Raw genomic sequence first — 26,608 nt, 5'->3', positions numbered from 1 at the left:
CTCGAGTTCAAGCCCTCGGCTGATGGCACTGCATATTATAATAGGGATATCAAACGAAATGCCCGGTCTCCCAGCTGATGGGAGCGCAGATTCTACGTTCTGTGTACAAATAGACCGCTTTTCGAAATTCGACAGAAAACGAAACCGGCCGACCCTGTGTGCGCTTGCCGTGTTTCTCGTGTTCGATCCACTCAGCTGCAGAGCGCGGGAGTTTCAAATTTCAGGTCTCGTCGCCGCACAATCTGAATCCCGGGATTTATTTGTCGTGTCACGTTGCTGCAGAATATTAGAGAAGGGTAAAGTTAGATATCACTATTCCCGAGCCGCGATGAGAGGGTACCGACGGGCAATAAGTCGCACGCAGAGAGCTGTATCATCGAGGGCTGATACACAGTCTGGACGGTGACTCGGAGACCTCTCGAATCCTTTTTGTTTCACAAAGGTACAAGGTACATATATATTCATCAAGATACATTTCATGATTTCTCCCGATCGCACCGCTAACGAATTTGGGATTAAAAAGAGCGGCGGTCCGCTCCGTTTGAGAAAAGCGGACAGTGGACGCAAGAGCCTCTTCGAGATCCCGAGGGCGACTTGGTAGAGACAGAGACGAATGTAAGGGTGTCGTCGTAGAAAGAGTTGCTCTCTCCCACATTCAATTCGACGAAGAGTGTGCGAGCGATGGCCAGGGCGGACGTGACTTCGCTCGTGTCCCCTTGATCTGCCCGCCCATGTACTGTCCGATCCGAACAGGCCTGCGGGGCGAGGCTGCCGAACCTCATGTAATCTGGTGAATCATGTTTGATGCCTAGATCTCCTTGATTCCCTCGACGAAGGACTTAGCCGGAAGCTTGTAGGCTGGAGCCAATTGCTAATTCCTGATGACTGATGAGCCCAGTTGGCATCTTAATCTCGAGGATTCGCGCGGATCGAGAGCAGTTCTCGAATTCGTGTTTTTGCAGAACGTTATCTATGTTATCTATCCCGTTAGTTTCCGGAAGGGAAGCCTGAAATGAGAGTAGGGAAGAGAACTCATGGGACAGATACCTGCTGCGAGACATGGGATCCGACATCGTGTCTCATAAGCGACGCTTTAACCCAACAGGTAGTCCAACGGGATCATATCGGGATCTCTGTTCGAGATCCGACAGAACAGGCTGAAGGCAGAAGTCCGTACCCGAGCTTAGTGTCAGGGAGAGCTTATCGATATTTTTTTCACGGGACATCCCGAAACCTCCTTCTCCATACAGCTCCTTCTCCTCGTCCTAAATCTGGCATCGTGGGAGCGGATGGTATTTCCCGTTTCTCGGGATATCTTACTTCCTGTTGAAGCCCGTGGTGACCGTGGAGAAAAGAGACAGAATATACAGTATCATCATGATGACCACTCAAGAGATCGAATCGATTCCCTCGTCGATCAGGGCAATCCGTTTGTCTCTACTCTCCTATAGAGACTGGACAAATTTCTCCCATCCCTTACAATCCTAGATTATCTGATTCCTGGCAGCAACATCAGAGCGGGAGCGACTGAGCTTCCAATATGGCAGGGGAGACCGGAAACGGTTGGTGGAGCAACGCTGCTCGATGATTCGGATCAGTGCAATCCTTCATCACTGAGTTTGCGTCGAGTAATTACCCTGTTTCATACTTCCGATTGGAATCCCGGTGGAGCACATCGACATATATAGCGGGTTTCGGGACTCGTCACGATTTCTGACTCATTCTGCCCAAGGGCGTGTTATCGTCTGCCTAGATTCAGGCAGAAAAAATATTACCAGGGAAATAAATCGATGGCACGGAAAAATTCTAGGTGAAGACAGAGCCCCAAGGAAGCCAACAGATTCGAGTGGAGTCCGCGCCAGGGGAAAAATTCTTGCCCGAATGGGAGATGTGTCTCGTTCCCGCCACGCTCTAGGCGACAGGGGCGCCACAACACTCGAGCGGAACTTGAGCGAAGTACTCGTAACAGCCTATTCGACACAGAGTTCGCGGAGGAATTTCTCTTTGCTGCGGCCACGTTAAGGTGAATATTGACTCCAGACTCTCGTTAGATATGGGATTGCGATTCCGTCTTCCAGCCCGTGCGGGGTTCCTTCGCTAGGATGGACCGTCCTGCTCGCAGGGAGTGCCGTGAAATACACTGGGAGGTGGTCACGGCAGGGAGGAGAGAACTTCTGATAATATGACGCATTGGTCTTCGCTACGACTTTGTGGGATGCTACTGGAAGTTCCCCAGGAGTGTACGTAACATGCTCGGGTGCTCATGCAGCTCGCTTGGGCTTCCCGCTGTGGAAACGCTCATTGGAAACAGTGGAAACTTCAGCTCCGCAGCTTGGATTTTCTGTTGACGAAAAACAGCCAGCCTTGGATGGCTTCCAATCGTAGCTTGCTCTGAGCCACAGAAGGGGAAATCTCCAGCAACAGATGCCCACATGGATCACCATATTTCATGAGATGGATCGTGATACCAACTCAGATGGTGTGTTGCTGTACCATATTCGTCGTTGATCGGAAGACCCTCCGATCAGACTCGACTGTTTAGGTTTCCCATGCGATCGCTTCACTGCGGCCAACAGAGTGAGTTTCTGAGCGAGGAAGGTGTCGGGCTTCTTGCGTCTTATGAGGTCCATCCCTGGTAGACGCTAGAGGTTCATTAACATTGTGATCGACTGTCTTACGTGTCGTGTAGTAGTTACCAGGAATGAATTCCGAGGTACATCCGGCAAGACTATCGTCGCAGAGACTTCGGAACTGTTTCAGGAAAAGGCTCACGTTTGCGATGAGGCGTCTCAGTCTTTGTGAGTTACGAGGAATCTCGTGTTTATGTATTTCTCGAATCTCTGACATACCACCGCCTCCTGTAAAACATCGACTGCTTCGTGCTATGCGTGAAGCTCCCTTGGAGAGCTTCTTTGGAGAGATGAGACGCGCCTGTATGCAACCGCTTCGATCCGTACCGTTGTCGAGGGATTCCCCGTAAAGCTCGTCGAGAAGCTCTGCCGGAGCTCGCACAGGCTTCTTCGACCGAGCCATAGGAAGCGAGGCGAGCTTTCGATGATTGCGAGTCGGAGGATATCCTCGGAGAGGCTTTATCGTATCTGCCGACGAATGCCTTCCAGGCGGGGCTTTCCACCGAACGACTCCGATTCGGTCATCTTTCGGAGTTGCGTGAGTCTCCGATGCTTAGCATCGAAGCGGTCACGATCTTGGATTCTCACAATCTCTCCTGCCGGAAAATTTTGGGCTCTATGCACTAGACTAGATATATTGCGTTGATTCCGAGATCTATTACGGGAACCTTCGATCCTGGCTTGATTGTTGCGCCTCGGAATTGAAATCTTCGAGATTGCAGCGACCCTCGTGGTCCACGAAATGCCGCCCTCTCCTGGTAGCGATCAATGCGTCTCTCCACGGACTCAAGAATAGACATGTGATGCCCCGAAAATACTTCGGCGGTGTATTCTCGGTCTCGTTGAAGGCCCAGCGGTTATGCCGAGAAATACACTGTGAATGTTCCAATTGAATGGCAGTCTGTGAAACGAAGGCACGTTTGAGGGTTCAGAGAAAAACGGCTGAAAAATTCAGGTAATCTGGGTGACGAGGATTGCAGAAGTCCTCTCGCGGCTCGTTAGTGTGAGTATCTGGTATGCCCGCGGTGCTCGCTTGATCAGTCAAACATTCTGAACCAGAACGAGTGACTGAACTCAATTCTCTATTGGTGGACGGGGCGGACAGACGGGCATGCCCTCCTATCAGAGTATTCAAGTATCCGCGGGAATCCGGAGCTAATCGGAAAATTCCGTATCATTTTCGGTATCAAGATCGGCTCACCGCCGAATTCTGGCGTCCTCGGGCGAGTGGTCGCGCCTCGACAAGGCTATCCTCCAACATTCTGAGCTTCTCTCGATATCTCACTCGGAATCTCCTCTCCTCCCAGATGCTGCCATCACCAGATACCTGAACATCGAGCTCAACTAGTTGCTTCGACCTCCGAGGTCGTATTGTTTTTCTGTGTTGGGTGGACAAAGGATGGATCTTGATACAGCGTTAGCAGAGTTGAGAGTACTCGCGGCCGTCTCCGAAGCTCGCCGTGAATTACTCCTTGAAACACGCAGAAACATGAATAATGAAAACCGGACCCACAGGTAAGCGACATCGACACGGAAAAACGATTGAACTTTCTGAACAATCCATGGGGAACTTCCGATGGGTGGTTTCAATCTGATCTTCGTTTGAGAATAAGTACTGCCGGATCCTGATTTTTCTGAGACTTCGAGTGCGAACATAATTTCCTCATTCCAGGCTGAGCTTGCACGTGGGTGGAGCAAGACGCTACAAATGTTTTCAGGATAAAACTGTACCTTTGATTAGTATCCGGAAAGCTTTCCCGAACTTGTGTCAACCGAGCAGATCAGCCTCCTTCTCGAGGAATCGGCATTTATTCATGGTAGGTCTGAGCAGAGAAATTCAGGAGCGGACTGGGGGTGACAGATTCGATCGACTCCACTCCCGTACGCGCCTGGCGAGGCCGTTAGGGTTGACCTCTACACCATACGACATAAATGCTCAATTGCTCCTTCCTTTCGATTCCAGCCATACGAGCAGCCTCGACCGTCTATGGCTCATCCGCACAGAGTCACGGCACTTTGCGTGCAATCGCCCAACATAGGAACTCTGCAACTACCTCAGCTCCCACAAAACAAGTCTAATCCCCCATCTCCTGTGAAGAACAACCCTCATGCTTTCGGAGTCAACGGCGGTCCACTTGTCCGTTCGAAGAGTTTGGACAACATCGCTCTGTGCCCTCTGGATGAGATACGTACGGTCGACAAAATAGTTGATTCCGTTTCGAGTAAAATCAGTAATTTACAATTGACCGCCAACTAGTTGTTGGAGACTTTAGTTTGAAGGCGTCTGATCAACATCCGATCGTCGTTGTCGTAGATCGAAATGACCTGAATGTTTTTTTCCGGACGGAAAAAATTGGACCAACTCATCAGAGCTCGAAGCGAGCGTAGACATATTATCGGGAGCTGAACGCCTCGAAATCGTGTGGTTTTTCTCCCGATATCTCTCGAAGGGACGACCTCGAAGAGTGATTGTGTTGTTGACGGATAGGGGGAGGATTAGTTCTGGGGTCGACATCGTTCCGGACAAACTTTGCGATTATCTCTGAGCGACCGTCGAGTCCCTGTGGAGCATTCGGATCGTCACACCGGTGCCCATTTCTCTGGATTCGTTGACCAGACGTCAGCCTATATGAGCCTACATTTATTAAATTAATTCAAATATTTATTGTACTCCGATGGAGGCATCGAGATTGAATAGTCTCGATCCGAACAATTCCACCGGAGATGAATGGACCGCTCGGTTTTCTGCCGAGGATTCCGAGTCTTTCCGGAATCGTAGCAGAGGAGCAAGCTCAGTGTTCATGCGAATCCTGATCCCGTCGCGGAGCTTGAAGATCTCCGGAGGATTGAACTCCCAGGCATGAGGAAGACGTTGTTGTGATTCGTGAAAGTGTAGTGATGGGAATCAACCTCCGAAACCATGGGCAGCCGTTTCGCGTCTATAGGAGCTCGAATCTCTTGTAATCCACCCGAGACGACGTTGACTCTTGTTCGTAGACGGTTCACATATAAATATCTGCATAAGTAAATACGATACATAAACTCCAATATTTATACATGGAATCGGTACGGCTCTGAGGAAATGTGCGATATTATTCTGGTTGTTTACCGCTGCCTATGTCACCAATGACTGAGACTCGCGAGCCGTACTGGCTCATCGGCCCGTGCTCCACGACCGTCTGTTCGCGGAAATCCTGGGGATCTAATTCTACGGGAAATTGCCGACTACTCCCCTTTCGTACGAGTTTTTCCCGATTTTTCCCTTCGCTCAGACATTCCCTTCCGTCGTCTGAGGGCCGAGAATGCACCGTGGCGGAATGCGGGGAGGATCGTCCGGAGCCCGTTTTTCGACCCGTGGCTTGATATCCGATGGGGCGGATCTCAGGGGTCAGACGACGAGTTCTTTTCAGGGCCGGAGCGAGAGGCAGCAGCCCCCTTTGGTTCCTGACGGAGCGGGATGACGAGCCGCAAGTGAGAGCGGAAAAACGATCTTCACCGTTGATAAATCCGTAACTTATCCAATCCTCGAATCGCAGAGCTGTGCTTCTCGCATCGAGGGCAATTCATACGTGTTGACATGAAGTTAATGTACGACGTTCATACCGGGACAGAAGTATTCGACCGTGTAAATCAATGATCGTGGACACTATAAAAAAAACTCGTGTACCTTATTTCTGGAGTGTTGATTTTTTTCTAATCGAAAGCTGCCTGGGATTCGGTGATAATTTAGAGGAGCACCGGTGTTTACGATCGAGAGGCGAGGTGCACGCATAAGGGTGCACGAATCTTAGAGAGTCTCCAATTTAGATGTGTTGCCGTCGTTATTGTAGCGTCGTTCCCCCTCTCTTAGAGGCGCATTTGGTGCTGTCCGCGTGTGTCCTCTAAGGAAGGATCTTTGACGCTATCGGGAACTCCTCGCCTCCGTTCAGCAAATCGTATCTCACACTGTTAGCTCTGTAGTGGCACCACAAAGTGTCGACCGTCACGATGTCTCGTGTGGCACGCCGCCTTTACGCTGAAGATGGAGGTTTCTCCGGTCCGATATACGACGGGGGAGCCGCGGCCAAAGAACAAAACAGTTGGGTATTTGAAGTATGCTGGGAAGCGGCCAACAAAGTCGGAGGCATCTACACCGTGATAAAAACCAAGGCTGAGGCCTCAGTGATGGAGCTCGGTGACCAGTACTGTCTCATAGGACCCCTGAACCACAACGCAGTGAAAACGGAGGTGGAAATCCTAGAGCCCAAAGGTCCGTTCGCCAAAGCACTCGAATCATTCAAGGAAAACGATATCGGATACGTTTACGGCAGGTGGCTGATCGACGGCTATCCGCAACTGTTGCTGATCGACCTCGGTACGGTGGCTTCTCGTCTGAACGACTGGCGAGCGGATACTTTCAAAAAGTCCGGTATCGGTCTCCCCGAAGTCGACTCGGAGTCGAACGATGCCATTCTGTTCGGTTACGTTACCTCATGGTTCCTGGAGGAATTCGTGAAAGCGGCCAGAGACGCCGGGCCTCCCTACATTGTCGCGCATTTCCACGAGTGGATGACAGGCATCGGACTAGTGCAGTGCCGTCTCAAACAGTTGGACGTCGCCACCGTGTTCACCACTCATGCGACCCTGCTGGGTCGATACTTATGCGCTGGAAGCGTGGATTTTTACAATAATCTAGCCGATTTCGATCTCGATCGAGAAGCTGGAAACCGCGGCATCTACCACCGGTACTGTATCGAGCGCGCCGCCACGCATACAGCGCACATCTTCACAACAGTTTCCGACATCACGGCTCTCGAAGCTCAGTTCTTACTCAGAAGGAAGGCCGAAGTCATAACACCTAATGGACTTAACGTTAAGAGGTAATCTGTCATCTGGTCTGCGCCCCCCCCTTCATGCCTCGAGACAGCCCTACGATTCGCTGTGTCCTCTCAGCCTGGGGCGTGTGGCTCCATAGAATCAATCACTCAGCTGAGATCGCCCAATAATAAGGGAATAATATCTTGTAGATTCTAGATCAACATCTTGACGCTATCGAGTGATTCGATCTCCAGGTACGAAGCCCACCATGATTTCCAGAACAAGCATGCCATGGCAAAAGAGAAAATCCACAATTTCGTTCGAGGCCACTTCCATGGACACTATGACTTCGATTTAGACAAAACCCTGTATTTCTTCATCGCTGGGAGGTGAGAGAAATTCTTGGGTTCCCTGGCGCACATTCAGGTGTCAGTGGAGCGAGTCCAGCGAACAGCTGACCTTGGAGTCGATAAGTAGTTTATCAAACAAGAGTTCCCCTTGTGGCTCGAGGCCAATCAATCCCGTGAGCTCCGCCCCCGGCAAAGGGGATCGGGGGCATTCCGATTGCTCCGCGAACTTAGCGAGAGAATCACTCAAGATTGATCCTCACGTATCTTTGACATCTGAGCAATCAGGGGCTTGACCCTGATGATTATTGTCCCGACCATCGACGCTGTGAAATTAGCTGGACATCATAATGTCATTTCCATGAGTCGGACTCCGCTTATGGGATTCCATTCCTCCATCGAGACAGATACGAATTCGGGAATAAGGGCGCTGATCTTTTCATCGAATCGCTAGCGAGGCTCAATCATCGCATGAAAACCTCGGGATGCGCTAATACAGTGGTAGCATTCATCATATTCCCCGCAAAAACCAGCAACTTCAATGTAGAGTCTCTGAGGGGTCAAGCAATCTGCAAACAACTGAAGGCAAGTTCCAACCTCGAGAACACAGGCATTCTGCGGCTTTTTGCCTCCTCGTTCACGAAGCAGCGTAAGGTGTAATCGTCGGATAATCTAATGAGCTCCTGTATACTCAGGACACATGTGATGAAATCCAGAAGCGAATCGGGGAACGGCTCTTCGAGACCGCTCTCAGTGGTCAGTTGCCAGATGCGAGTAAGCTGCTTACTCCAGAAGATATTGTCATGCTCAAACGAGGTGAGCCAAGTCGACGGAAAACTATCGATTCTCCAACCCGGTATATAGGTTTCTCCATCCGAGGTTCCCTGTGCTAAGTGAGCATTTAGGAGCCGAGTATGCACGTGCGTCGCGCTCTCGAAATGAGTTTTCGGTTCCGTCATCTTCCTCGGCCAAACTTGCTGTCAACGCGCACTGGCCTCTGGGCTGTCATCGATATTGGATCTACCCCGCGGGAGGACAGCAAACAAGTCTCTCGAGGGCTGCTCTCTCGGGAACTGATTGAACGAATAACCTTTTTGAATCACCTCGTTTCCAGAGCCGGGATCAAATCACGCTCTCGACCTTGACCCCAGAATTGCTCACAATGCCACCAATATCTAGCAGATACGCTTGACAGGCGTTCACCGGAGAAGCCGAAATGAAAAGAAAAACAAAATGAGCCGACCTTTATCTCAGGCTCACCAAAACCGTCGCCTCCTCATAAAGATAGAATGATCTAATCGGGATACTCTTGTTTAATCTTGTTTAGATTATTCCGTGTGCCTAGACCGCATTCATGAGCTAACAATGCTCTGCCATTCGAACACGTGGTCACGAAGCGATCGGCTTCGCTTCCATCGATGCGGCGAATCTGGATGAAAAACGATATTCTATAAGATTTGAGGTATTGCGGAGCGCCGACGAGCTAGCGAATCGCATTAAACCCTATCGCTTTTCGATTCTAGGAATTTATTCGACTCAGAAGTCCTCTCTACCCCCGATTTGCACTCACAACATGACCGAAGATTCAACCGATCCCGTCCTGTCCGCCTTCAGGAGGTGTCAGCTCTTCAACAACAGACACGATAAGGTTCCGAACTATTTGAGTCCTCTGACCGAATCTGCCCCGGCGAAGGAAAATAGGGACTGCTACGCTCTCATGGAACTCTTCGCATGAGTGATACGTATCGACCGTCAAGCATCTGACCACGGCCGAATTCCAGGTGAAGGTTGTGTTCCACCCCGAGTTCCTTTCGTCGACGTCGCCGCTCCTCCCCATGGACTATGAAGAATTCGTGCGAGGCTGTCACTTGGGCGTCTTCCCGTCGTACTATGAGCCCTGGGGCTACACGCCGGCAGAGTGCACGCTCATGGGCATCCCGAGCGTCACCACCAACCTGTCCGGTTTCGGCTGTTTCATCCAAGAGTACGTGGTGGACCCGATGTCGTACGGAATCTACATTGTAGAGAGAAAATTCAAAGGCGTCGAAGATAGCGTCGAGCAGCTGGCCCAGTTCATGTTCGAATTCTGCAATCTGAGCCGGCGACAGCGGATTATACAGAGAAACCGAACGGAACGTCTCAGTGATCTGCTTGACTGGAAGAACCTCGCACAGTACTATACGCAAGCTCGACGAGAAGCTCTACGCAAACTTCATCCCGAGCTCGATGCCCAGCTCGAGATGCACAAGATGCAAATCAAATATCCGAGACCTTATTCGGAACCTCCGTCTCCGTCAACGTCGCGTAGAGGTAGCGTGTACGATAGTGACGAAGACGAACCCGGCAGCAACAGGGAGGAAGGAGCTTGAAGCATTCCGTCATCTGGAGTCCCACTCGTCTACTCGAAGTTCGACGCTCTGCCCCGTGTCGAGAGTCCGTGGAGAATGACAGGGAGGTAATCAGGATCGACGTCGTGAATTGGAGAACTTTTATGGTTTTAGGATACACGTCGAACTCATAATATACAGGCATATGCCAAGAGCCCGTGGACGACATTGATTCATTTGAACGAGAAGAATGTTCCGAATTCTCATCCTTGCTCGATGAGATCAGGAACGAGCAGTTCTCTGAAGAATGCAAGAGAAGCGCTGTTATCTTGACTAAAAGTTTTTCAATTTCGCTCACTCAGATCTCTTTTTTTCCCTATCGAAGCAGAGTTCGAGGGATCGCCCACTCAAGAATATCACGAACTAGAGAAACGATAGGGTAGATCGTGAACTATAGCTCATATCTTCACATGATATCAGGGATAGCGCTTCCGTCACCTTCGCGAGTTGGCTCGTTTATTAAATAATTAAATAGGCTTCACCATGAGAATATGAATGACCTCAGTAGAGATGAATACGCTATCCGACAGAAACGAAAGAAGCTCTGCGTAGATCCCCTCCCTCCGTGAATATCGGTGAAGAGACGAAGAATAAGAGTTTGCAGATTCGAGGTAGATCATTATGATATAGACTTTTCTGAACAAACTATTTACAGCCTGAGATTCGATTCTCCGCGGCTCGTTAGGGGCCAGCGGACGACACCTGTACCTGGGAGTCGATGGACTCTCCGAGTTCACTACTCCTAGCCCTCTCGTTCCGCCGAGTGTCGCGGCCGAGAGAAGTATCTAGAATACATAGATCTGTCTCCGACCGGCACATGGAGTTCCTTTCAGTCTCCACAGAATTTTTGCTACAATACTATCAGCCTTTTGGGACTCGAGACGAGATCGAAGAGCCGCTCATCTCTTGCCACCGAATAAGTGTTTCGCTTGAGTTTTTCCTGAGGGTTTCCAGCACTTGCACGAACCATTCACCAGGAACCAATCATAGTACATACGGACGACGAAACATCCCACGCGATCATATCCGTCGCACTTCTGTTTCTTCTTCTGTGCTGGTTTCTCCTGAAACGGATTGTTGCGACCGTTATGGAGGAAGCCGAATCGAAACTCTTCGGAGTGACATCACATCGAGATTTCACACAATTTCTCTAGACTCTGCCATCCGAGGGACAACCCAAGACCTACCTCGTCATCCTCGGAGGCTGCCCGTTTACTTCTGCGGAAGTGGAAACCATTACTGTCTGCTACTCGCCGTTGAAGATACTGTTGGAAATTATGGAAATCCTCCACAGGTGGGGGTGGAGCTTGCGGCCTCTCGATGGGTCTCTGGTAGACCGGATAGTGCTTGCTCGGTGACGGCTGGGGCCCTGAGAGAGCTGTCAAGGGATTTATTATTAAACACATATCAACCGATTCGATGAAGAATGTTGAAGCTCGGATCTTTCGAGCCGGGGCTACAAGCGAAGTAGATTATCTGCATTCCCGTACATTTCTCATAGACAGAGTTCGGTCTTTTGGATGGAACGAATGACGGATGGTGCGGAGGGAGATGCGGCGGAGGTCTGGGCACACTCTTCGAGTGGGGGACGACAGCGTCGGGGTAGAAGATTTCGGCCACAAGGAGAGAAACCCATCGCGGACTCTCATGGCACAAGCCGTTGTCCACGAAGTCGCACGTTTGAGACCTGAATAGTATCAGCGTGAGAGCGGCAGAGTATCGGTGCTCGCTCGCCAGATTTTGCTTCGAGCGCCAAGTCGGATCGTGGATTTCGGAATCGGTCGCCAACTCACATGCAAGTCGTCTGCTGGATTGTCTGTGTCAAATAGCCCTCTTGAGGTATTTGCACAACGTATTTCCATACGCCTTGATAGTTCCTAGCGTAAACTGGGGTGACATATTCTTCCATTGAAGGACAGGGCGTTGGTGGGAGGTTCGAACCGCTCCTCGAAGATTGTTCATATTTGTCGCCCTTGTAAACCTTCTCCACCGATTCTTCGGATTGTTTTTTGAAGCGGTTGCTGTGGAAGACGCGATGGAATCATTATACGAGTCCTCCAAGGTCCCCAACCTGAGTATTCCCAATCGATGGAAACCGTGTCGTGACGCTGCTCATGGCTATGCGGGGCCACGACTGGGAAATGAGCACTCACCTGTTCGAATACATGTTGGCCAGTAACTTGACCGGGGATGACTCCGACGTCATAAGATCCAAAACTTGAACGATCGGTGACGGATTCGTGACGCTATTCCCGTTCGCTCCTGTTAACGCCGATAGGACTTGACTCAGAGGTGACCTGGGGATGGATTCTCAGTGAAAGAGGACACCGTAGGTGTGTGAAGCTCATTTCTCCTGTGAATGAGTATGGTCTATAGCCACGATTGGCAAGAGGAGAATAAACAGTTTTCCGCTCGAAGCTCTGCTGGCTTTTCAGAAAAATCGAGCAAGGGATATGGGTTTCGGGAGGAAACCACAGTGAAAATCTGCCGACGGATTCATTCCCGGTCGACGTCACCGATAATAGGCTTCAAGCTCGGGCTTGAAAACCAGGAACGGCTTCAGCTGAACGGAAGATGCCCCCGGGAAAGCGACGTAAGACGGTGTCGGCTGGCGGTTATCTGTGCGCTTGACGGTGCCTGCAGTTTTCTCACCTGGTTACGACCGGCGCCGGTGTGGTCGTGTCCTGGTTCACAGCGTTAAGCAATTCCCCTGCGTAGCTCAAAACATTCAAAAGATTCGTCGTCGTTGATGGACTTCCTCCAGATTCGGTTTGTACCTTCGCGGGCGGAGAGTAACAAAAGTTCCTTCTTTCAGATTACGGTGACAAGTAGTGTTGCTTCCGCTTCGTCTACACGTAATGCATCCCGATGCAATGTGCGCCAGGGCGGAACAAGAGCAAAAGCGAGTCAGTAACGGAATACCCCGAGCATAAGCATCTGCATACCTTGTTTGCAATTTGAGGTCCCTTGGCGAGATTCAGTAGGCCAGAAAGCGCATTCAACATCATGGCTGAAGATCCTGTCCGTTGTCGCTGGAGTTGATTCATGACGGTGCACAACCTGCTCGCGAAGAAGGAAAAATCCTGTAGGCCGATGCATTGTGTGTATGGGATCGATTTTGTTCCGATTTCGCCATCCCTTCGATTCTCAAGATTACGTATCCTGTTCTTTCTGATCCGTCATGGAGTTCAGGGGGTACGAGCCCAACTTCCCGTATTACGGAGTCCTATGATGCTGATTGCACGACGCCCCGGAAAGATTATCGACTGCAGGTACATATCGCTCCCATCATGGAACTCGTTGATTCTTACGGATGCGAAGGGAGAGAAAATGCGGATGTCGCCGAATACAGCGCTTAGGGCAGCATCGATTAAACAAGGGAGCGGATCGGGAGAGAGAGAGAAAGAAAGGAAGACATATTTAACTATTGAACGCGCGAATCTGTGTGCTAGGCGGTGGCTACGATGGCCTCGTTGGACGCCCCCTGTAAGAAGCAGTGACACGCTTCTAGCACGACCATTGTCATCTTCTGACTGAGACGGAAGTTGTAAGCCTGTGGGTGCGAGCGAGCAGGCGGGCGGGCGAGCTGGCCAGACAGACAGTCAGTCAGTCTGGCCAGCCTGGCTTTCTCAAAGCATTCAAATTGCGGACGCCTGGGCTAAGACATCAAACGGACCACTCGGCTAGCTGAGCGGACGGGCCACTGAGAAAATGGGAGACGCATCTGTATGGAAAATTTGCTCTCTTTCGGACTCCCTCACAGCTTTCGGGAAACAGCTGTTTTCTCCCACTCTCCTTGCCAGACCCAATTTTCTTGGGAGCTTTTTATCAAAGTGTGACTTCATCTCTTTGTGCCGAATCCTCATTCCATGCGTCCATGAGGCTCGCTCCTATCGCATTCAGAACGTGCGGTCCTGCACAATGATCGCGGCATGAGACGTCGGTCTAAGTCGTCTATTTGCTCGGCTCTGACCGTCTCTGTCAGTCAGGGGTGATGCAGTCCTGAGAGATATGGTATCGCTATCCTGGGTGGGAGGGAATAGTCCTTATTTATGGTTTTCCGGCACGAGATCTTACGTTCCATGAGCGCTTTGGCAGAGGCCGTTCAGGGTGGCGTTTACGACCCGATGAATCGCTTCTCTCGAAAGTTGCTGTCGGGCGTCGTTCTTCGAGTCATGAGTCTGATCGCAAGAAAAAAAATTTGGTGAGAACCATTGCTCCAAATGAATTATTGTTCTAATTATCTCATCGGACTCGTATGCAGCTTTGATCGAGCGCTCATTCGACTGATATCTCGAGAGTCCGCGTGATGGCTCGCCGTGCCTTCGGAGGGCGCCGCGACCGAATCCCTCCAAATTTACTTACCCCGTGGTTATTCACTCGAATGGTAGAAGTGTTCAGAACCTCATCTGAGATGGACCGACGGAAACGATAGACTGGACCCATCGGCGAACTGGCTTGAACCTGGACCGGGCCGCTGAATCTGGCGACTTTGGGGAGGTTCTGCTGCTCTTTCAGGAACGGTAGCGACCGGGATAGATACTCCAAGGTTTTGTTCTTGATTAAATCACTGAAATTATTATCACAAGGTCTCTTATCTAATCATCTTTTGATGGAAGTCTCAGATCACACCTCGGAAAAAGAAAAAGCTCATAGATGATACCGTTCGCACAGAGATCCTCTAACGGAAAAAATCGCTCCTGTTCGAGGACTGAATCATGAGACTCTGAGATGGTGGGAATCTTCGAGTCGCTGAAATCCGAATTTCTAGCGACGAACGACTTCGCTCCTTCCCGTTACAATCAGAGCTCGCTCCGAGAGTTCCCAACGTCTCTGAGCTGTCTATTCGACAATATGGGCCGCGTTGAAGGTTTTGAGGATCACGAGAGGGAATCTTCTCAGGCAAAGATGTTCAAAGGTTTGTTTCAGGTCAAGCCTGGAATCGACCACGGCGAGCGTGAGCTCTCGCTGATCGATAATCATCATCGCGTGGGAGATTCCACGTGAGGCCTCGACATTTCGACATCCACACCGAGGCTCGAGAGGTATCCTCCCACAACGTTGCCTCAGGTACGTTCCACCTTACGAGCATCTTGAAAGGGGGCAGAGTGATTACTCACCTTCCCTTGAACGAATATATCTCCCTCAAGCCAACCAAAACCCTCTACTCTGACGGCCGCTGCGCCGAGCACGAATAGAATCCGTTGTCGGTGAGGGATAAGTGGAAGCGCTCAAAAGCGCGAATCAAATAGGTCCGGCACGCTTTCAACTTACATCCGGCAGAGGGGCGGATTGTGCGATTGCCAGCGATGCGTTGGAAGTTTGGGCGGCTAGACATCTGAGAGACTTCTCTGCATTCAGCGCGGAGAAGACCCGCGGAAAATTTCAGGCCAATTCGTTCGGAAACGAGGAGTATCGGAGACGGCAGTCGAAGCGCGGACACAGCGGTCTCGTCGCGGGTCAACGAACCCGAAAATCCAACGGAGACGTGTCGCGAAATGGACGTCGGGATAAAACCGTCGTGCGGATTCGAAGCTGCGTGGTGCCCCAGCTCGGGGTGACTTCTCGGACTTCACAGCATTGCTGCGAATACGTGAGGTCTGCTTAAGCAGTACTCCGTAACTCATGCAATAGAGAAGAGGCCGACAGTATTCGAAGCGGTTGTTGCTCGCTACGTTTCCCAGTTCCCAACGCTGCAACGGAGTCGTAGGAGTATAGATAGCAGGACATGGGGAGCACAAGCGGACTGCGCTCGACGAAGAGCGCAGCCTGGATAATGAGTTATATGAGAGGGACTGGGTTCTCCTAGGGGCGGGGTTTCCCTGAATTCCGGAACATAGCTTTGGATTCGTTTACTTCACAGCATCTTTTCACTTAGCGCATCTGCGCGTGCTCCAAGTCTTCTCCTCCCCATCTTGATCCGTGGTCCTTTCGTGGATATCAGGAAATGTATCAAGAAAAGCGCCTATCTTTGCCCCAACGCTCACCACACGCGAAGCGTCTTCCCCAGTCCCGTTTCCGGGAGGCAAGCTTTCGTTTATTAGAAAAGGAATCCCATCCATCCGTCCTTGCTAATGCGAGCTGCCCAATGCGTAGCCCAATCGATAATCACTATGAGAGTTCCGCAGCGGATTTTCAATTTCCAGGATCCAGGGCGATGTTTTGGGAAAAACTCACCGAGGAGACCGCGGGGCGGAGGGTGGGGGGCTCCATCAGCTCTGCGAGAGGAATCTCCGTCATCAAACTCTAGCCATCCGATTCGAGGGGCGATTCGGCGCGCCGACACCCCGGACGTACCCGAGGGATTCAACGTGGAATCGCGTACAAGCTAGATACCTCCCGACAGACAGTTTTGAAGCCCCCAAACCCCGAATTCTCTCCGAGAGCGGGCTTCCTCCCAAAATGTTCCAACGCAACGGCATTGTCCGGCGGACTTCGCAGCTCAGGCTGTTTTCACCGGTGGTTTCGCAATGAAATGGCGGAGACATCGATTTGAGTGGATCGGGGAACGCTAATTATAATTAGCGTTCCCCGATCCACTTTGATAATTATCGAAGTATGGGCAGCGGAAAAAAGCGGCATCCTCTGACGCTACACGTACAATCAGTTGACCTCACGCAGCACGTAACGCATTCATGCATTATGAGAATGAGAGATCTGAGAACCCTCTCTCTGAAGGAAACTACGGCGTGAAATGGGGAAAATCTTGAGGCCGGATTAGGACAAAGTTTCTCCCTCGAGTTTCCCGTAATTGCATCGGACAGCCTCACGAGCGGGTTCATCCGATCGGCATCCGACCCCGGCGTGGAGCCAGGTCGCCACGGGTCCACGATTAGATTTTTTCGTGGGAGAATCGCGAGTGTAGGTTATCCGTTCGTGACCCGTTTGTGGAGCTATGGAATCCAGGAGCACAGAGGGAGGAAACTCCGCGCAAACAATAGATAAGACATTGCGATATCTGTGTTCAATGCTTCGCGGATTGCATGTGGGTCGCGTTTACAGGGCAAGCGGTATTTCAATGAGGGGTATAGTGAATGCTGTTTCCTCAGGGATCGCCCAGGCGAGAACTGGTGTCATTTTCTTCACAGATGATTCTCTGCATGGCTGAGCTTCTTCAAAGATCCTATAGAATGCGGTCATGTTCCTCGCGGCGAAAATCGGAATGAGCTTCTCTGGAGTTGGCCAAGATTGGTCTGACGATCAAACGATCAATTTCAAGCGGGAGAAAGGACTCACAATGGGTAGGGATCGTCGATCGCTCTCTGTCCCATAGGATTCAAGGGGATGACTCCTTTGTTGAGATCGCCGCAAAGCGTGTCTTTCGGCGACAGCTTGCCGTCCACAACTCTCTCCATGCAGCGGAATGTACTTCTATGGTATGGAGGCTTTCGGACTTTTGGAGGATGTTCGAAATCTTCCGCCTGAAAGAATTGTCAATGGATTATCCCTAAGCATGGATCGCTCCGTTCCGCGGACCCGGACACGTGACACATTGCGAATTCTTCGCTTCTGGCATAAAGATCAGGCGCACCTTGACGAAGGAATAATATCCTTGTTCTTGGTTTGGTTCGGTGAGAAGTCCATCGATCGGTCTGAACGATTGACTGCGGACCATTTCCACGAAGCACAAAGCCACCACGGCTGTTCCGATGTAGATCTTCATGATGACAGCGGACATGGAGCACCGCGACGACCTGCGCGAAGAGATCTTAAGTGAAAAAAAAACGGGATTCCGAGATGGGTTACGCGATTCCGATTCCGGGGCTTGAAGTTTGGAATAAGTCATTGTTTGTTTCCTGGCCGAATGCCCTGGTTGACAGAACCCGCTCCGTTCATGCCCGAAAAAGGACGACGGAGGGTTTTTCTGACAGACGAAAGTGGGAAACTTCAAACCGAAGCTTGTCTCGAGGCTCAGAACGTGGAAGAGAAACAGTGGTTTCTTCCTCTTATCTGATGGCTCCGGCGTTCCGAGGCGATCCAACCGACACTTTCCGTGCGAGCCGTCTGGGCGACATGGAGACAAGGAATGATGTGGATCGGATTCCAGTAAGAATAAGGAAACGACAGAACAGAAGAGACACGGATTGAGACACGGGGGCCCGGAACCCCTGGAGCCGCAGTTTCAATTTTCTGCACAAGGGCTCGATCACTGCTCAGCGTCGGCCCAGCCCAAAGACGTTCGACCACTTTCCCCTCATCGAACGTCATGGGTCTACGCTATCGCAGCTCAGAGTGGTATCAGGAAGCCGCGGCTATCGAATTCAGAGGTGAGCAAAACGTAATGCTCGATTCGATGCTGTCGACATGAAGCGAGAACGCCGAGCATCATTGATTAGATAAACCTTCCTATTGACTGTCCGGAAACGTTAACCAGACTTCCCGCAAATTCGTACGTGAGACCGACGCATTTAGGAATGATCCCGTCGGCAGGCTCCCGGATCCCGACTTGGTCTATTGAAATCTTTTCGTCCTCTAGGGTTTCAGGGGTTTCGCCTCCACAAATATTCACAATCTAACTTTAGTCCGTTGCAGAGATTGTCACGCTAGCACACCCAAGAAGCCCTCATTCATTTGCCGCGCTGAGGCACGGTATTTCATGAGGCGCCCGGCTAACCGAAAAAACGAGAAACGACAACGACTTCAGTCTCGAGACGAAATCGCGGATCTAGCAGGCGCAATAGGATTTCGAAAGTCGGCCGTTGTTCCAAAAACTCACTCAGCTTCGAATTCGAACCTCAGTCAGCGGAGCTATTATTCTAATCGATTCTGTCGCCAGAAATGAGATGGGATGTCGTTCGAAGTGGGCGCCGAGCGGATGGGAAAGCCGTTCGGGAGCAGCGATTTTTCCGTCCGCTCGCCTACGATCACTTTCGTTCTTGTGTTTCCTCTGACTTTCTATAGCCGGAAGATCTGATGACGTTTCTCACTGTCGAGAATTCAAGCCGCCGTCAGCGCGAAAATTCTTGTCGATTCATTAGCTCTTTCTTGAAGTTTCACTCGTTAAACTGAATCAACATCTTCCGTGAAGAGGAATTACACTGGCTTGTTTTTTTTTTAATCAGAAGAGCGTCGCGTGATATCAAGGTATTCATGATCTTTCGTTCCGGAGCTCGAGTCAGGAACGTGAGAACGGACCACGAATCTGCAGAATCACTGAGGGCTCTGGCATCAGCCATTCAGCAGCCTCTTTCGCTGAACGGTACCCTTCAATGAGAGAGATGGCGGGCATCTTCTGCTCAACTCCGCAGAATATCCCAGCGGACGCGAAAACCGCGTGTCGTCATGCGATAGGTTCCTACGAAATTCACACCACCTAGAGGAAAAGCCAACAAACGATTGAGGAGAAAATCGATGGTTTTAAGGAAATTCGGAGCAGTCTTCATGCCTGTTTTATGCCACTTCTGAACCAGCATTCGAATTTAGTGAGTGAGAGCAACTTTCACACCCTGGGATTTTTGATAGGCGGGAACTCCCCCCGGGAAACGAAGTGTGAATCGAGGCTCATTCGAATCCTTACCACTACGGAGGAGCGGAACGGGACGATTCGGAAGGATGGAACGATGCCCATAGAATAAATGAAGATGATGTGTTAAATCGTGGCGGACGTGAGAAATAACGGCAGAAGTAAGCAAAGCCATAATTATGTTTCTTTGTGTTCCTGGGGTGACCATGACTATCCGGTTCGTTCACCGGTCCCCGATGGAGCGAAGAGGGATCTTCGAAGTTCGATCATACACCGCATAGGAACGAATCGTAACGAACGACAGGCTATCGCTCCGCGCTTCGGATCGAGGATCAATGAACGGGTGAGGAACGTCTGAAAATCGTCTTCACGTGGAGATCTCGACAAAATCATACGAATTAGTTGGGATGGAATCATCCTCACTCGTCCACTCGCTCGTTCGTTGAGAGCCACAGATCTTTGGATCAGGCGTGTAATGAAATCGTCGCTGTGTCTAGCGCGGCTTTCACGCTCCGCTTCAGAATGGGACCACACGACTATGGGAATACGGAAAGCTCACGGATTCCCACCAAGCCTCGTCGGAAACGGTACGGAGCCGGAGCGACTATCCCCGAGTCGCGGGCAACAGTCGGTACTATACAATCGGTACTTCTGGACACTAGCGTCGGTTCCTGAGCTTATTCCAAGTGCCACCGCAAATCGGTATCTCCGCGAGTCCCGTTCGCGCCCGTGGACGGCTGCGTGTTCACGGTAGCCGAACACGAGGAGTGAAAGATGCGTGAAATTTTGATAACCCGAGGCCCAAGAGCGTGAATTGGAATTGGGTTCATTCAGATTTTCTAAGAGGAGATAGTGCTGGAAGAGAAGAGCTTCGCGGACCGAAGAGACCCAAGTTCACAGGAGCGATCTGATTTAGTTTCACGTTGTAAGCGTGGTCTACGACGGTATCACAATACAGAAGCGGTCAAGTGATACGGTTTTTGTTCCGAAGCGGGTGGATGGTTAGCGCAGAACGAAGCTTTGCAGATTCTACTCGGCAGCGGTTTCACTTGCTCGGAAACAATGACCACGAAAACAAGGAAAAACAGACCCTAAGTCGACAGAAACATTTCCGTTCCGATACATCGGTGGTGAGAAGGCGGGAAAAAACGCGGGAGATAGGGACCAGTGCTTTCCTATTTGAAGAACACGACGCTGAAGTTGTTAATTAACGCCGATCGGAAGTCGTCGGTAGCGACAGCCGCATTCGTGATTCCTCTGATGGCGCGACCTTTGATCGCCAGTACGCTGTACATAGGTGAACTCGATGTTCGGCTGTCCGTTAGAAGGGAGCGAAGACCTTCCCTGGGAAGGAACGATGGATGGCCGCAGAAGTTTTTGTGCTTTCAATCCTGGGCGCCCCATCACGCAAAAAAAGCGGACTCGCATCAGTCCCGCTCCCAAGAAACAAACATGAGTTCCTGGTTGCCCGACCAGTTTTTCGGTCATCTCTTCCCCGTTGTCTCCCACTTCTAAGTCATTCAGTCAGTCAGTCAGTCAGCCAGTCGAACTCACCGAAATTATTCGAAGCTTCGTTTATTCCTGCGTTATCAGAGATATTGATCCATAGGGGGAACTTTAGTAAATCCAGTGCCAAATGGCTGTGTGTGAAGATTCCAGCACCTGCTCTCGTACGTCGTCACAGATTGGAACCGCTATCTCAAAGTTCAAAGTTCCACGTCTCTCAGCTGAAACACCGGACTTGAGCAATGAGTCCTCTAAACACCGCGGAGACTGTGAAGATGTCTTCCCTTATAGCGGACCGAGATGCTGAACTTTCACTGCAGTTTGCCGGAGCGTTGGCTCTTAGGAGCACCGTTAACCCAGTGCCGAGTTTTCTTCTCTGAGAACGCCGTAACACACGGAGCTGACACACAGAGCGGCTATGTCGGAACCGTCAAACGTCGGAACCGCTACGTCGGGGTCGATCGACGTCTTCTTCTGGGTCTTCTTCAGCGAGTCAACGCCGGAGCGGGGCCCTGGCTTGGCCCGCCGGGAGAGGGATGGATCTTTTTGGAAGAGTGACGGGTACCGTTCCAGGGGATGACCACGTGACTGACTCTTGCAGCGGAATCACAGGAATTCACAGACCGTGCGAATGGCCTGCGCTGCCTCTATCAAGAGTGCATGCGTAACTCTCAAGGCCCCCGCGCCTTCGCCGTCGAGCAACACGTCGGGCCGTACCTGCGACAACCTGGAGAGCTTCGGCGCAGCACTGGGGCACTGGGTCAACTGAGAAGCGGCTCCAGACGCCATGGGCCCCTCAGTCTGCACAAAATCGCTTAAATGCGAGAAAAAAGGATGAGGGATACGAAAAGCCGCGTATATAAAAAGTACGATCCGATTCGAGCAATGGATCTACGGACACCAGATCTGAATCCATGAAGCTCGTCCCAGGGACGTGTAAGCAAGAGCAATCCGCATCTTATCTAACCACTCCGGACGTCAACACTGACCGCAGGGCGGATGATGCCAAGAGATAATGATAATAATAATACAGATAAACCTCTACTCAGAAAAACAAACTGCGTTCAGATTTCAGCTAGTCCTAGTTTCTCCCGCATGGTCGACAGACGCCAGAAAAGAAGGGGCTCGTCGAAGTTTTTTTGCGCTCCGGAAGCTCCACTGGATGTTCCCCGTCCGTGAGGTTGCCGTGTGCGTATGCTCTCGTCACTAGAACGCCTTAGTCGATCACTCGGATACTCCACATCGCTAGACTTCCGCTCGCAACTGCCGTCGGAACGCCGAAAAATAAAATGATGTCATTGGAATGCGGGAAGATCGACGGTGTGGTGCAAATTTTTCTAAGCTGTTTGCTCTCACGGAAAAGATCTCGTTTCATATATATGGAATATGGAAGCACAAATCGCCGAGAAACCTTAAAATTCAGGGGTCGCCGTCTGAATGGATTGTGTTTTCAGAATCGAAGGTCCAACCCTCTCCTGAACCTGGGCCATGCTCACGAGTGTCTTCCGACCGACGGATACCTAGTGAGGGACATTTCAGTCTGCACATCGCGTGAGAATCTGCGTTGACCGAATTGAAGTTGTATGTGGCGGGTCGAGAGACCTTCGGTGTCAATTCGACGGCCTTTTGCGGATCGGAGGAAGTTCCCTCCGCACCCTGCTGGAAGCGAGGTTCCCGAAACGTTACCGCTCTGAGAGCCCGGGCGATTTAGGTTCGCAAGACTTCACTGTAGTGGTTGGTCAGCCGAAGTCCTTCCCTCGAGATCTCTCGGGGTAGGATCGGAACTTTGCGAATCGCCAGGAGCCTAATTCACTCAGGGGAAGTCAGTTTTTTACATGGAAGCCAGCACGGCTGAAATCGGAAATCCATTCCAATGCCCCTGTGATGAGCCGGGCCACGAAGATTCCGCGGCTACGCGAAGCTTGTCTGGGGCCAAGAATCAGATACGCCGTATGGTGATTCATATGAACGTTGATAGCCACTGAAACAAACGTTACAGAGAATCGCGGAAAATCGCCGGAATTCACGACTTCCGATATTCGACAGGATTTCGGTGAAACAAGTTTCTTCGTGATGAAGACGCGCGTACGGGATTGCCGTCCAACAATGCAGAAAGGCCGTTCCGATCCACGTTTTGATAGCTTCCACAAAATGTCCGTGTTTTCATTTCCTTCTAATGTTTCGCGTCGGCAAACGATAAGCGATCCGAATGTTCCCCGATGATTGATTTCTCCGGGAGCTAAAGCCCCCGAGCTTCTACATTCCCGACCGAATGCCAGGAATAGGTGGAGGGGTGAGCGGGAAGCCTCCGAAAATTTTCCTCCCTCGGCCGTGATCTTCTGATCATCTCCTGCGATAGGAATCGTCGACGTTTCAGCTCTCTCGATGATCTCAAACTCGTGCTCACAGCGCTCGTTCACACATTCGATCGAACACTTCGTACGAATTCGGTCGAGCGGGAAACAATTGTCTCTTCGGGACATTTCCACTCACAGCACCGGCTCGTCGGCTGGAGCTTTGAACACGGACCAAAGTAGACGCAGCCCAGGATCTTTGGTCTGTTGCCCTCAAGCGGTTTCTTGCCCGGTAGGATCTGGATAATGTAAGAAGATTGAAATCAAAATGAGCGGTCTCGACGCGTCGTATTCCAAGGGGGAAAAGTAGCTTCCAAGGCGGCTCACGGTGTCACCGGGGTCTTCCGCTCGCGATACGTTTCTCTTTCGGGTGAAGCTGTGAGCAGTGTTCCATGGAAGAGCCGTCGCCATTATGCCTCCGACGCTGCTTCCCATGCGGCAAGTCTGAGGACCGGAGGAAACACTTCCGTCTGTCACTTCATCATTTGTCGACGCATCACCCTTCCAAGAACCGCCAGAGTTATTCCATTCCATCATAATGCATGACAAAAGTCAAAAACTCACGACTTCGGGGAATGAGCTCTCCCATCGGGGAATCTCATTAGCCAAACAGAAGACCCACCGGATTTATAGAAAATAGCGAATCCTTCACCAAGAGATTCGCGGAAATGACTTATATTCGGAAGAGGGTGTCGGGAACGACTGCAACTATGGGTACAATCCCTCGGAGAATCGAACATTTCAATGGACTGATGGGCCAGCAGTTTGACAAGATCATATCTATCTCACGATCGGAATATCGGAATCTTGAGAGCTAGGAGACGGAGCGAAGCTGACTGAGTACGTCGTATCGCCATTCCACTTGCAGCCCCCGCATGGGATCATTATCGATTTCCGCGTGAGCTCACCAGCGACTTGTCATCGGAAGCGTTTGTACGGAACAGCCAACAGCCGTATAGAGACGACAGAATCGGGCTGCTCGGCAGATCGAGCAGCAGTGATCACTAGCAGCATTCACGTCAACACTACAGCGATCTTCTCGAATCAGAAGATCGCTCGGAGGATGGTCAGGTGATCGGGAAACTCCCTTCGAACCATCTCTCTCGCCGGCGCTTGATCGTGTATCCAGATGAGTCCAATAGAAATGTCACTAGTGAGATAGTTACCCTAAGAGGTTCCCGAGATGGCTGAGGATGTCAGAGCCTCGAGAGACCGAATCTCGGCAGCTCCGGATGAAAATCAGCCAGTGAGTAATCGAATCAGCTGTCAGAAATCATACGTCGAAAATTCGCCCGATCTGTCTAACTGAACGGCGTGACAATCGACGAGATTCGTCCATTTGTGGGCCGCTGAGCGAGCGAAGGAGCTTAGAGGAGAAAGAGAGACCTAGCAGCTATTGGCTGATTCCCCGAGATTAAATAATGTCAACTGTGGAAACCCGGTACGCTCGACGAAGGAGCTCAATTCAGCAGGCATATGTTTGAGCGTCCGTATTCTGTGTCGGAGGATGCTCGTGGCAGACCATGTCTCGTATCGAGCGGTATGTAGAGTTTTTCCAAATAATCCGAAAACGTCCTCTGCCGGGTACAGTTTCTGTGGTTAGAAAACTCTGTTTGGCCGGAACTCTCAAACGACGTGCGTGAATGAGTGATTGGTGTCTTCTATTTCTCGGGAAGTGATTACGGGAAAAATGCCCGTGCCGCCAGCGAGTACTGTTCCGCTCTCGAAGCGATAGCGAAGCAGCTTCTTTGTTAGTCATGTGATGGCGGGACCGCGGAATCGCCTCGCAGACCCTCCGCGAATGTTTCTGTCGACGTCCGAGTTCGGCTCTACGGGAGCTCGAACTCTAGGTATCTCCTTGAGCTCGGGCGAAATTCGAAACTCTCTACGTGAATCGCCGCCGAAGCAGGAAGGTCGATTCCCCGCCTTATAACCCTCTGATTGTAAATTCACTCAGGAAACTCGCGCGGCGACTCATCGAATGAAATTCTTGTGAGTTGCTGATGAGCTCCCGCTTATCGCTCTGCAGACTGCGAGATTCACAGCACGGCGATTGAATCAGGTGATATTGTACCGCTCTCCTCATTCCTGTGAGGATCGAACTTCGGAATCGATTGCTAGAATCCTGGAGGGCTCGCTAGTCGAGGAATATGGTCTTGTTCGATCTCTGGAATTGATAGGCACCGGTAATCGCTAGCTTTCCGCTCTTTGAGGTCGACTCCAGGCTACGAAGGTCATTCCGAGAATTTCTTCGGCGGAGATCTGACTTGAGCTGGGCATGCATCCACGTGATCGCGCACCGGAGAGAGAATCTGTCCCGTTCCACGGAACGACGTAGATTCGGATCCGTGCAAAATGTGCTCGAGTCTCAGAGAGATTCGATATCGAGAATTAATGCTTGTTTTGTTACGTGATGCTCCACGCAAGCATGTCCATTATCACTGATTACACTACCTTGAGTTGCCCGCGGAAGGCAACAGCGGAAAACGTGGAAGACCCCGGCAGCATTCATTGCATTGAAGTTCAGCATTCATATTCTGCCGAGTGCCGATCATTCCGGAGCTGAATTTCAGCTTGTTGGCATTCCCATCCGGCGCGAAATTGATCCAGACGGAAGTTCTGAATGGCTTTCCCCGTTTGGCTCCTCTTCTCGCTGTGCGAGTGCCTTCTCCCGGATAGAAAAAGACCCGCCCACCGAGCTAGATGATGGGCAGCCGAAGCTCTGCTGTTTCAGTTTTTCAGTGGTTAGTTCTCATCGTGGTTCGGGACGTGTCGAACACGAGTGCCTGACCGAGTCAGACATCGCCGGCGCCGAGCCTTCCGATGTTGCTTTGCTCAAGCGTATCGTGAGTCAACGGTCAATAATGTCGCGGTTCCACCGCAGGATTCTTCCCGACTGTATCACTCGATCGGAGAAAGCCGTCGCGATATATTCCCCTTACCTCCGACTCTGAGCGAAACTCTTTCTTCCGCAAAAAAGCGTCCTCATCGATCGGCGCGCAAATTTCTGAACGGACGCACGGGGTTCCGAGTTTCCATACCGATCAGACTCGATTCGCTCTGAATCTCGTATCGCATTGGTGGAAAAATTCATTGTCCTTGCCTGGCACAAAGACGCCGACGA

General features: G+C 51.0%; 3 protein-coding genes across 3 annotated transcripts; 2 read left to right on the top strand and 1 right to left on the bottom strand.

The window, feature by feature from the left end:
- Positions 1-1,977: 1,977 nt before the first annotated feature.
- On the top strand, positions 1,978-4,887 carry LOC100902569 (uncharacterized). The gene is made up of 4 exons (XM_003748523.1): positions 1,978-2,023; positions 3,938-4,145; positions 4,303-4,447; positions 4,594-4,887. Exons 2-4 carry the CDS (start codon positions 4,030-4,032, stop codon positions 4,885-4,887), a joined length of 555 nt encoding a protein of 184 aa, XP_003748571.1. The 5' UTR covers positions 1,978-2,023; positions 3,938-4,029.
- A 1,613-nt stretch (positions 4,888-6,500) lies between these two features.
- Positions 6,501-10,452, top strand: LOC100897320 (glycogen [starch] synthase, muscle). Its single transcript, XM_003748493.2, has 6 exons — positions 6,501-7,489; positions 7,682-7,816; positions 8,182-8,359; positions 8,470-8,590; positions 9,298-9,422; positions 9,556-10,452. The coding sequence occupies exons 1-6, from the start codon at positions 6,618-6,620 to the stop codon at positions 10,141-10,143; spliced, it is 2,019 nt and encodes a 672-aa protein (XP_003748541.1). The 5' UTR covers positions 6,501-6,617; the 3' UTR covers positions 10,144-10,452.
- A 405-nt stretch (positions 10,453-10,857) lies between these two features.
- On the bottom strand, positions 10,858-17,839 carry spz6 (Spaetzle domain-containing protein 6). The gene is given in 11 exon segments (XM_018641442.1): positions 10,858-11,215; positions 11,396-11,539; positions 11,652-11,848; positions 11,955-12,145; positions 12,311-12,458; positions 12,814-12,938; positions 13,107-13,221; positions 14,239-14,342; positions 14,527-14,731; positions 17,398-17,582; positions 17,693-17,839. Coding segments are annotated over 11 exon segments (1,716 nt in total). The 3' UTR covers positions 10,858-11,060.
- Between the last annotated feature and the right edge of the window lie 8,769 nt (positions 17,840-26,608).

This window comes from Galendromus occidentalis, unplaced genomic scaffold, assembly GCF_000255335.2.
Source record: "Galendromus occidentalis unplaced genomic scaffold, Mocc_1.1 scf7180000077533, whole genome shotgun sequence".
In the NCBI taxonomy this organism is placed as follows: domain Eukaryota; kingdom Metazoa; phylum Arthropoda; class Arachnida; order Mesostigmata; family Phytoseiidae; genus Galendromus; species Galendromus occidentalis.
Note: the sequence above shows the minus strand (reverse complement) of the source record. Positions and strands in the feature narration are given on the sequence as shown.

Excerpts from the sequence above, each read along its gene's own strand:
- LOC100897320 (XM_003748493.2), top strand. The coding sequence starts at position 6,618 with ATGTCTCGTGTGGCACGCCGCCTTTACGCTGAAGATGGAGGTTTCTCC. Across the intron at positions 8,591-9,297 it reads TATTGTCATGCTCAAACGAG|GAATTTATTCGACTCAGAAG; the intron begins GTGAGCCAAGTC and ends TTTCGATTCTAG. Across the intron at positions 9,423-9,555 it reads TCAACAACAGACACGATAAG|GTGAAGGTTGTGTTCCACCC; the intron begins GTTCCGAACTAT and ends GCCGAATTCCAG.
- LOC100902569 (XM_003748523.1), top strand. The coding sequence starts at position 4,030 with ATGGATCTTGATACAGCGTTAGCAGAGTTGAGAGTACTCGCGGCCGTC. Across the intron at positions 4,146-4,302 it reads AATGAAAACCGGACCCACAG|GCTGAGCTTGCACGTGGGTG; the intron begins GTAAGCGACATC and ends TCCTCATTCCAG. Across the intron at positions 4,448-4,593 it reads GGAATCGGCATTTATTCATG|CCATACGAGCAGCCTCGACC; the intron begins GTAGGTCTGAGC and ends TTTCGATTCCAG.